The sequence below is a fragment of the Exophiala bonariae genome (genome assembly GCF_035927105.1).
Source record: "Exophiala bonariae strain CCFEE 5792 chromosome Unknown scaffold_36, whole genome shotgun sequence".
Classification (NCBI taxonomy): domain Eukaryota; kingdom Fungi; phylum Ascomycota; class Eurotiomycetes; order Chaetothyriales; family Herpotrichiellaceae; genus Exophiala; species Exophiala bonariae.
The window spans coordinates 337,925-349,415 of record NW_027042511.1 but is presented as its reverse complement, the minus strand read 5'-3'; the positions used below and the strand labels follow the sequence as shown (position 1 = coordinate 349,415).

Sequence of the window (11,491 nt, the reverse complement as noted above, 5' to 3'; positions counted from 1 at the left end):
ACAACCACACAGGCACACAACCACACAGGCACACAACCACACAGGCACACAACCACACAGGCACACAGGCACACAACACGCACAACACACACAGCGCATAATCTTGTACACTCATACTACCTCTGACGGTATTCTACTGTCTAAATTTGCCTCCTGCTCTTGGAGATGAAGCAGGTGACCAGTGCGAGAGAACTCTATGCAGACATGCCCACTGAGTTCACGGCATGATTTGCGGGATATGGTTCAGCCTTACACTGGAACCAACACCCACACAGTGCTTTCTAGTCAGAATTGTCCTTCCTTAAATTTCCCAGCGTACGTTATTCATCCTTGGACTATCCCAAAATAATGTCCTCCCAGTTCTCCAACCTTGAGAACGGCGGAGTGGTTAACTCGATGGGATTTTCCTCTCTCTTCTAAGCTAAAGTAGCCGTTGTGGACGATATGCACTCCTCTGAAAGATCATTTCATTATGGCACAGTCTCAACGTCGACCATAGCCAAAAACAGGTTGAGGATGTTTCTCGTGATCAGGCGTGACATTTTTCAATGTTACCCGCGGTCGCAAGCGTTTTGGAACTGGACCTAATCGCTGTACAGGGATCAAAAGTCTTGAGCGTTCACGTGACTCACAAAGCCCCTCGGTTAACACTATACCTAATTGAATGATAGCCTGCTTGGCAGGCATCAATTCCTGTGCGGGGTTCGAAACTGCATAGAGACGACACCACCAACAAGAACAGGGACGTTGATATTTGAAGCATTCTCCCTTCCGTCCTGACACCAAGAATGGAACAGGGAAAGGGCCAAAAGATTCGACGAGAGATGCATCATCTCAAGGCCACCCAGTCTGGTCCATCAACTGGTTCAGTAGATGCCATACCACCGTGACACCGAGAGGCGATTGTTCCTTCATTGCAGCCCAGCTTCTCACAAATTCGTCCTTTGCAACCAGATTCAAGGTGAACATGATTAAGACACGATGTCGGCGGCCATGGCCCTCCATCTATCCCTCCCCAACCTTCTTTTCAGAAACTGCGCAGGCGGCCGACCCCCCAAACCAAAATGAAAGTCGACGACATCCTCAATCCTGTCACCCCGGCCAACCTAAAATTGGGCCACAGAACGCCAGTAGCAGGTCGATTCGATCAGGCTGAAAGTAATGCCCACACGTATAACTCCGGGATGAGAGACCAGACGAAAAACCTAGGACTTCGGCCACAGGATGAACCTAGACTGGATCGGCCACCCTGCTACTGCCGAGTCGAGGACCTTGACAAGCAGAATATTGGCTACCCGATGTCGAGATATCCACACAATAGCATTACTGAAACCACGGAAGTTTCCTCCACTAGTTACCCAGTGCCAAATGCCTCGAGATCTATGGTACACTCTGTAATGCCAACGTCAGACAAGGTCGCTCACCCGCCGACCATGCGAGCGGACCCATCACTCCGCAACGAACTCGCCCCCTCCCCAAAGCAGGATAAGGCAGGACGCACGGTACACACTTTCCTGGATGAGGAGGGACATCACAAACAATACTATATCGCGTGTCATGCTCCATCATGTCCGTACCTTGGATTCAGAACGATAGCGGAGATCTTGAGTCACTTCGCAAGGGTCCATCGTGAATTATTCGTTGATCATGTCGAGAGGCTCGATGCCGGAGGTTTCGTCCTTGCCATTCCAGAAGCTCGGGTTCAAGGTCATGAGCAGGAATATGGACTGGGTTCTGCTGGTATTCTGACCCTGCGGTGTCTGTCTGATGAATGTCAAGAGCGGAAATACTTCTCTGTTGGACCTCTTCGAAGTCACCTAACCAGAGTGCATCGAAAAATCCTCGGCCTGCCTGCTGGAACGCAAGCCAAATGGATGGCTTGGCAGCCTCAACTAAATATCCATCAAGAAATCGACCTGCCTCAAGCTCTTGGGGCCGGTTCCACTGCTTCATTATCGGTGAAGACAGTCAACCAAGCGGCGCTTCTTGATGGTGACTCCCATGGACTGCATCCTGGCGCAATGCTGGCAAGCGTCACGAAGACGCAGAAAAGGAAATGGGAGCTAATCATCGAAATCAGCAGCGACGAGGACAATGCCGGTGGCGATAGAATTCCCTTGAGTCACCACCAGCAGCCGCTTAAACCCCGAAAAAAGGAGACAACGATTTCTTAATAGTCGAGCAGGCCTAGCGTGGCAGGAGGCCCAACAATGCAGGATCGCGTCAAGAAAAAGATAGAACATCCCTCTCGACTGACTCAGAATTCAGTCGGCGTCGCTGTCCTAATTGTTTGGCACAGTTTTTTACTGACTGACATTGCACGCTGAGCACTCCTTTCGGCGAGCTGGCGTGCGGCAACAGGGCTCCTACGCTAGGAATTTATGATTTCATACCTTATTCTGGCTCCTTTATCACTGTCCGCTACCGCATTATCCACTTCTTTCTTCTACTTGATATACTATTCAGCGCCTGAGGGCCTTCGTTGGCTCTTTTGTACTGTGCTTCCTATTTGACAGTTCTGAAATCGACCCAGTATATTGAAGTCAAGGACAGCTCGATTACTGGGCAGAGGCATTTATTATTTCATATCTAATCCTATGTTTCAGTCCAAGGCACGGGTTGCGTGTTCCAAAGACTGGTATGACAAACATACGAAAGTCCAAGATCAAACACTCTGTATAGTGAAACGACTTTCCGATACCCTTGAATGCAATACACCCACTGTTTGAGATCCCTATCCAGCAGCTGTGATAAACAGTATTATTGATATCTTTTCCCGATGTTTGGATATGCGTAGTAACGAAGAGCTTCTGGGCCGTCGCCAAAATTGCCCAGGTTCTTCATACCCTTAGGCTGTATCATCCACCAGAGAGCCGACCGTCCATTCTTTTCGCAATCCGTACATTGCGAATCTGCCACGAAGGTAGACTTACCTGGTGCTAGACGCACCAACTCGACTGATCTTTATGGCGCATCCGCTCTGAAGTAACCTCCACCTTGAGACGTGTTTGACGACATCGCCCCGAGCCCTGCACGCTTTGAGATTGCCCGAAGCGGTCTGAACGTCTCTCTATTGAAGATCCGTCCATTCATTCCGTGTGTGGGTAGTTGAAGTCGATATGCTTCGGTCCAGGTGTTGCAAAGCGGGGCACAGGCGCCGCGAGAAGTGGCTACAATTGACCTTACCTGCAGCTGGTCGCGCTTGGCCTCACGCCTGGCCCCTCAAGTAGGAGAGAACGTTAACCTCTCTGAGAAATCAACCCGACTAAATGACTACAGGAAAAGGGCACCTTACCAATAAAGACGAGCAGGAAAACACCGCAGCTCACCAGAAAAAGAGTCGAAAAATATAGCAACCGTCAAGATTTTCCATGTTATGATCATCAGTTGTTGTATCGTCAATTGACCTGACCTTGCAAACCAACCATCCCAATGTGGCTAGGAACATTGTCCCACCTCCGCAAAGAGAAGAAGTGAAGCGAGACCAACCGTAAAATACGCAACCATTGCAGCCGATAAGCAATGCTTATTCGTTTCCTCCACCTCCTCAAGCGTCTCAAGATTCCATATCCGTCAGTCTAAACCTGAGGTGCTCTTCGTAGAATCTCAGCATTGACCGGGGACAGTGTCGATGGACCTTATCCATACAAACACATGTCTGCTCACCATTCTCGAAGAGTACAGAGGCGAGCAGCTTCCCGGATTCATCTCTCTCCACTGCTTCCACTTTGACTACTTGCGGCTCCCAGTCTTCCTTCACTGGCATCCACGCCGCTTCTTCCCGCCGGGTGGATGAAGCAGGAGCCAGGTTCTTCGTTTTCTGTCATTTCACCGCCCGAGCCTGGTACCCCTTTGCCTCGGATCTGAAACGCTTTAATTGTTTCGACTATGACTTTTTTTCGAGTGTATTCTCGCCAAATCCACCGATACTGGTGTGATATGCTTGTATGATTTTGGGAGCGTACCTGGGAGAATAGTCAATTTGGGAATGTGTTTGAGGAGAAAGTCTCTTACAGCATCAGGCTTGACTCTAGCTCTTCTGTGTTTTCCTTATCTGGACATCCTTGCCATTTGGTCTCATAGTAGACTGTACCACGGACAAATCGGTGACCAAGGATTGCTTCAACGCCGAACTCTCCTTCTGAATCTTGACCATCATCTTCGGAATCTTCATGAGCATCGTCGTCTGTGGTTCGTCCACGCGCAACTTCCCCAGCGACCATTTCAACATCATTGTCTAGTTCCTCGTTCGTTGGGAGGTTACCATCCGGACCGGCTTGGGGAAGGTTACTATCAACACAAATATCGAGATTACTTCCAACCTTTGAAATAGATGTGACTGTTAGATAGTCAACGTTTGTTTGGCGACTGTGTGATACGGGACAACTTTGCAATTGGACTATGGAGGCGACACTTACCAGCGCGTCTAGTCATTTCGGAACAGTATATGAGAGACTAATGAGGGAAGAAGCCGTAGTCGCAAGAACGGAAGAAGTGCTCCCTCAATATCGAGGTAGCTTAGAAGTGGACGCTCTTCCCACATATTGCACATACAGTACGCATCAGGAAAACAGCACAAAGCAATATACGGCGTGATTCCTCCTCTGTGACCATCCTGATGCGTCTCCATCGCGGATGTGCCGGACTCCAGCACCACGAGAAGGTGTGAATCTTATCGTTCAACAGGGTCGACTGCCTTCAGTGGTCCGTTGCACTGATTATCATGGCTATGGTCACCCAAGTCGTCCGTGAAGCCGGAACATGAGGTGCTCATCTGCGTGATTACGAGGTTGGACAGGTGTGCAAGGAACATGGTACTGCTAACCACCAAAATTGGGGAGATGCAGGCAGCAATACGCAAGAGAAGGTCAGAGCGGGCAGTCGAAATCCAGGGTGTCGACCACAGAAAACCGTGGTGCCTCCTATGACTATCAGGGTCAATGCGATCTCCCACTGACTTCCAGTTTTCTCTCATCGAGCAGCCGCGATTGTGTAGCCGAGGAGTTACGGGACTGCTTCTTATGCTAGCCGTCCAATCGCCTGAGTTCAGCTCTCGTGCCACATTTTAGGGCCACGTATGCCATCCTTCGCACTGCCTTGTCCTTGATCCCGCAATGGTCCGCTGCAGCAGACCTCACGCTGTGGACAGTTGGGCATGGGTAAAGCACGTTGAAAAGCGGAGTTGACAAGCTACGGGCAAGCGTAAGCATTCAAATGGCAACTTGGAAGAGTGGCTGAATGATCGACCGGGGATTCCGTCTAGAAAGAGGCGCCAGTCAGCCTTCTTGGCGACTTCAGGAGGTACACTTTTAGCGTCGTCGTCACGGAAGGTGAAGCGAGACATGCAAAACCACTGGGGTTGATGAATGGTGGCGATGAGTCAGCCCAAAGGCGGATACCTTGGGTCCCGGTAATATTGATTTTCCCTGTTTTTCTCTTTCCGTCTCTCACATACATACGCTACGCACACGTTAGGATACTTGAGGATGGAGGACCACATTCTCTTACCAATTCACATTTACAAGCGCGCAATGGACCACAAGATTTGGCTACCCTTATGTAGCCATCAACACACGTCCAGCACGAATGCTGATCCGTTTGTCGGTGAACAATTCCGAGTTCACTAACAACAAGGTGGTAAGCTGCGACATGATACGAACACACTACAGCAGCCAAGATGACATATCTTGGTACTGTAGTCACTTGTGGAAACCCAACAAGCTCAGACAGCCTGTTACAGTACCTTCGGCGCGGTCTACTTCTTTTCCTTCCTTTGACCTGTGTCTTGGAGCTTAAGGCGGAGCATGATCTTACCTTGGCGGTTACAAGGGTGAGTCGAGAGACAGCGAGGATCTTCTACTTGGTCCCCAGCTTGCTCCTCTAGAGCTGAAGGTTTGAACGTTTGCGGACATGACTCCCCACTACTACGATGCTGATCTCGTTCATCATCAATCAACGTTACTCCGTTGAATTCGTTAAGTGTGTCTTTCGCTGATGTGGAAGGCGAAGGTGGGGACGAGTGGAGATATTGATCGAATAGCATATCGATATCTGGCTCGTCATCGACATATTCTGGTGGCAGCCTCAAGTTGGGGATTCCTTCAGTGGCCGTTGTCTCAACGCTGTACGCTCTAGACACGCAACTGGGCAAGAGTGGGGGCGAGCGTGCACGGAGAAACTGAGAAAACAGGCGGTCATCTCGGGTATATGAGGTTGAGGCGCGATCTGCAGACCAGTCATTTTCCAGTTGCAAACCCGGTTGACGAATACTGTCATTCGAGTACCACGCGGACTCTGCATCGCCCAGATCGGCCATCATCGGATCCGCTGCCGCAGGAAGAACCCAAGACTTTGAGTGATCTTCAGGAAGGTGGCTAGTCTGGTCGACATTTGATAGCAGTGGAGGAGAAATAGTTGGACTCATGAAGCGAACCTTCCTTGGGAGTCGCACAGGTGACACATGGACGTTACTGATAGATGAGGAGACACACTCAACGGGTACCTTTTCGGAAATATTGTCTTTGCCAGGAGACTTCCGCTTATGAGTTCGCAGGGCTCGCTTCGTTGGAGCATTTGGTGACCGGTCGATATCGCGGCGTTTGGGACGCTTTGTCGTCATCGGTTGCTGTGGCGGTTTGGGAGTTTGTGGAACGCGACGAGGTCTCCCCCTGGGTCGCTTCATAGCGTGCTGGTCTTTCGGCTGAGGCCTCGGTGTTCTTGGACAGGCTGACTGCGGACCCAGTTCCCCGCCCTTTGTCGGGGAATCAATCTCCTTCCAAGCCCACCAATCAACGGGCAAGGGTGGGATCTCAATGGTAATTTTGGGATGCTTCCTCACACCGTTCACTGGTGGGCGGACATCATCCGGTGCCTCAATGTCATTGTACTCGGTGCTCTTGCCGGCAGAGCTAGCAGTGGAGTCTGAAACACGTCGCTTTTTGCTATTCGCCTTTGGTGGTAATTGAGGGAGGATGACTTCCAGATATGGATGGCTCTGATTTTTCTCACTCCCACGAGCTTCCTGTCCAGGAGCGCCTGGGGGCACATCAACAACCACAGTCGACTGCTCAGGTTTCCACAGCGGGCCTATGTCTCTGCGAACCAACTCACTTTGGCAGATGGCATGTTGGAGAGGAGGAATATCAACGTCTGCGGCTTTCTCGGCGAGTGCGATGGGAGTATCCACTTCTTGTTTCCCATCGTGACTGTAAACTGTGGCGCTCCCGCACTTATCTTCCTTGTCCGCACCGTTGAGTGTGAGCAGAGATTTTTGGGTGTTCCGACCCTGAGTCTGCGGCTTCATGTCAAGCGGTGTGTAAGTCACAAAGACTTCTTCCTTCTGCTGGATTGTTCGCAACCTGTCCGAAAGCCGTCCAGGCGCCTGTAGCTTCCGACGGTGCCCTTCCGACCTTAAGGATTGCGCCACTTTCTCTCTCTCCGCGGCACTAAGTAGTACTTGATGGACATCAGCGAGATGATGAAAGTGTTGATCCAAATCGCCAAGTTCATCATGCTTTCCACAGCGCGGATGGCGACAGCCCCGAGGACTGGGTCCACCAAGCCCAAGATGAAGAAGGACGTGCGCCTTCCATTCGGTCGCATTGATGTACTGGTGGAATCGGTCTTCTGGTGGGCTTTCGTCGTCACCCAGACATTCAGGGCAAAAGCCTGGCCGACTGAGACTGTGGCGGAATTGAGCGATATTACACTTCAGAGGTAGTGGGCCCAAGCTTCCATTGGGTGCTAGGTGTTGATTAGCGTGATCTTTCCAGGAGGTCGAGCCGCTGAGCCACTGAAAGCACAGGAAGCAGAATTCTTCAAAACGGCCGTCTGTGTTTGCACGATTCTTGCGGCACCGGTAGACATGCATCCACCAGGTCGCTGGCTTGTGCCTGTGATCTACATTAGCAACTTGAGGGAAATTTAAACAAGGGTGGCCAGCTGCATACCCGATTCGTGGTCGCCGACAGTTGTCACATTCAACGCAGGAGCTGTTCAGACCTTGGCAGTACGTCTGTGACCTGCTGCTTTGCATGAGTCGCACTAGGTCGTCCATAATGACCGTCCCCACTTCGTCACGGAGACTCCCTTCTTTGAAGAGATTCTCTGACAGACGATCACGCTCAGGCATGAGCTTCCTCGTCTGCAAAAAGTCCGACTCGTACGGGACGTTCTCTGACGTCCACACATCTTCTTGGGGAGACATTTGGTGGCCCCGCATGAATCGATCTCGAGCCTGGCGACGTTGGTCGTACAACTTTTGCTGTCCCTTGATGTCGTCCACGTTGGTCGTTGGGATCGTCTTTTGGTTACACTGGGAGGACTCTATCAACTGCCACCTTAGGTGTTCTGGGAGCGTTGGTCGGTAATTGTAGTCTCGACGCAATGTACCCGCGGAACAATTCGTGGATCTGCAAGTTCTGGCGGTCGAGCTCGAAAAAGGTGGCTTGGCCATCGACGGTACTGATGCGAGGCTGATAAGCCGACGCATATGTGCCCTGGTCACGGTGGGCGGCAAATCGCATCCGTTCATTGATGGAGTACCCATAATCTAAAGCATCGTTCTTAGCATTTCCGCCATACACCAGGGTTTTCTCCGTCCTTACTGTCCACTTTTAAAAGTGCTTCTCGGCGGGCAGCGTGAAATGTGAGGCTTTCCTGGAAGCCTGTCCGACGACCTAGCTCTGGCAATGCGTGGCTGGCGAGGGAGGACGACGTCCACGTGTCGTCCACGGAGCCGTCCAGCAGACATCGGGGGAAAACTGGCATGTCGAGACAGTGATCTTCATAGTGTAGAAGTCGATGGCTTCGACCAGGCGGCTGTCTCATTGTGAGAATTTCAGTCCAAGACTTGTACGACCGAAGTGCTTGCGCAGCAAGAACTCGCGCGATGAAGAAGAGCACAGCATTGTAATAGAAAGGTTGGCCGACCAGTTCGTAGAGCAAATGCTCCGGCCTAGGATGTCAGCATAGAGTCTTATGCGACTCGTTGATCACTTAACTTACTGTTCGCGAGGGAGGTTCTGAAGTCCTTTCGCTTTATCCCTTCGTAAATCGAGCACGATCTGGGGCTGATCCGTGATCCACACTTGGGCGATTGTGATATCCTGCACCGGTTCAGTAGTGCCGCGTCGTCCACAGACTACCAAAGCGATCACTTACACGGAAACGGAGGTTCTGTTCAAATTCACCTGCTCGACCGGACGTTCCACAATGTAGAAGTTGAAGGAAATGTAGCCCTGACCGATACAGCTCATGGCAGTAGTCATACCAATCGTTCTGCCACAGCTGGCGGGATGCCGCTTCAAAGTCTCTAAGAGTGTAGTTCTTCACCGGTCTCCGATCTGTGGATAGACCAAGGATGTTATCGTCGCCTCCACGAATCAACTGTCGTGCACATCAGTGTCAGCGATCATGCGGACGGAATGCGTTTCTCACGTTAAGAATGGTGTCCCTCAGAGGTTTGTGGAAATTTTCGCCGGTCTTCCTCTGCCAGGCGGTCATGAAACACTTCCAGATGGTCTCTGCACTGGAGTCCGTCACCGCATCGCCATGCCCGATTCGACCTTTTCTCCCCGTCTTGTAGAAGAGGAGGAAGCTTTTGGCTGTCTTCGCCTCCATAGGGTCGGGCTTGCAACCTGGAAACTGCTTGGTATACTTCAGGACAAACCTTCTCGCGGTTAGAATGTTTTTGTGGCATATCGATCAGACATACAGATCCCATTCGTGTAGCACGTAGTCGTACAGCCTTTGAGTTTTAGGCCGAACGGGTTTCAGCGTGAGAGAATCATTAGTCTGGTGAAGGAGGTCTTCAAAGCAGTTAAACTCCCGCAACCTTTCCCGTTCCAGATCGCCTGGTCTCTGGACCACGTCCATAACACAAGGTCGCAAGTCGAGAAACAGAACTCGAGCTGTTTTGTTGTGCGATTAGGACCATTCACCTTCACACGATGCAGAGGCCCAGCAGAGGGACATCCTTTCCACTGGACTTTACATCCAAAGGTCGCCCCCTCCCTTTAATACCTGGCAAACTGACAGTCTCACATGCCAGCCGCCGATTGAGGGAATATTTCTGCTTAGGCACACTCCCAAGGTCGTAGAATCCTCGACTCGTCGACGTTCATTCGACACCCAGGTGGATTGGCTCCAGTGGAGGCAGCCAACACGGTCGAGGGTAAAACCTCGACACAGGGTGAGCTGGCCTACCAGACGGGTGAGCTTATAGAAGTGGGCAGGGTGAGCTGGAGGTGAGCTGGAGGTGAGCAGGGTGTGATTGGGGTGAGCCAAAGGGCGAGTCACACCCGCCCAAAGGGGAAATCACACCTCGAAGAATCTGGGCCATATTACTCTATTATTCGAGAATCTAGTAAATCTAGTTAATACGTAGTTCGCGTTTACTCTACCTTTATCGAGTTTAATATTATATATTAATCTACTAAACTTAAGCGCGAAAGATCTAATAATACGAGACTCGACCTAATCTAAGATAAAGATAAAGACTTAATCTAATTCTTATAGTTCGTATTTATTATTCGCGAGACCTATAATTAATAGTATACTAATAAGTTTTTATTAATCTTAGATACTCGAGTTACTAAATAATCTTTTACTTTATTATTAGGAACTCGAATATTATAAGTTATAAGTAAATACTAGTCTAAAGACGAGATTAATATAAAGAAGTTAATTATTAATAATAAGCTTACTACTAAGCTTACTACTAATAATAAGCCTACTACTAAGTCTACTATTAATAGTAAGCCTACTACTAAGTCTACTATTAATAATAAGCCTACTACTAAGTCTACTATTAATAATAAGCCTAATATTAAGCCTATCGCTAATAATAAACCTACTATTAATAATAAGTCTACTATTAAGAATAAGCTTATAGCGAATATTAATCTTATAGAGATTAAAGAGCTCGTAAGTTAGGTCGATAAAGCTATAGAAAATATTAGATTTAAAGAATATCGCGAGTATTATCGACGATTTTATAATAATATTAAATTCGATAAAGATAAAGCTATAAAGTTTAAAGCTTATTTGGAAGAGCTTCGTACCTATATTCTTAAAAATACTATTATCGTTATAACTACTTCTACTCTTACGATATTAGCTAAGATATTAATATCTCTTAAATCTTATATTTAGATTATTATAGTAAATAAAGCTATACGTATTATCGAATGTAATATACTTATATTATTCGATAAGTATACTTTTATAGAAGGCCGAATTCTAGTCAATAATCTAAAGTAGTTATCTCCTATCATTATATATTCTAATACTACTTTCGCTAGATAATATAAGATGTCCTTAATAACTTACTTTATAGGAAATAGAATATCTATAGTAATATTAATTAAGTAGTATTAAGCTAGACCTACTATTATTAATATTCTTAATGATTTCGTATACGAGAATCGTCTAACTAATTACTCCTCTATTATAAATCGATCTAGAATTACCTAGATTAAAGAATTTAATA

General features: G+C 48.6%; 3 protein-coding genes across 3 annotated transcripts; 1 reads left to right on the top strand and 2 right to left on the bottom strand.

Moving 5' to 3' along the window:
- Positions 1-1,064: 1,064 nt before the first annotated feature.
- LTR84_009208 (uncharacterized protein) lies at positions 1,065-2,174 on the top strand (the record flags this gene model as incomplete). Its single annotated transcript, XM_064852750.1, has 1 exon — positions 1,065-2,174. One exon carries the CDS (start codon positions 1,065-1,067, stop codon positions 2,172-2,174), a length of 1,110 nt encoding a protein of 369 aa, XP_064701214.1.
- Positions 2,175-3,886: 1,712 nt separating this feature from the next.
- LTR84_009207 (uncharacterized protein) lies at positions 3,887-4,434 on the bottom strand (the record flags this gene model as incomplete). Its single annotated transcript, XM_064852749.1, has 3 exons — positions 3,887-3,965; positions 4,015-4,339; positions 4,419-4,434. 3 exons carry the CDS (start codon positions 4,432-4,434, stop codon positions 3,887-3,889), a joined length of 420 nt encoding a protein of 139 aa, XP_064701213.1.
- A 1,321-nt stretch (positions 4,435-5,755) lies between these two features.
- Positions 5,756-9,621, bottom strand: LTR84_009206 (uncharacterized protein; the record flags this gene model as incomplete). Its single annotated transcript, XM_064852748.1, has 7 exons — positions 5,756-7,892; positions 7,950-8,339; positions 8,392-8,551; positions 8,607-8,956; positions 9,007-9,107; positions 9,163-9,387; positions 9,439-9,621. 7 exons carry the CDS (start codon positions 9,619-9,621, stop codon positions 5,756-5,758), a joined length of 3,546 nt encoding a protein of 1,181 aa, XP_064701212.1.
- Between the last annotated feature and the right edge of the window lie 1,870 nt (positions 9,622-11,491).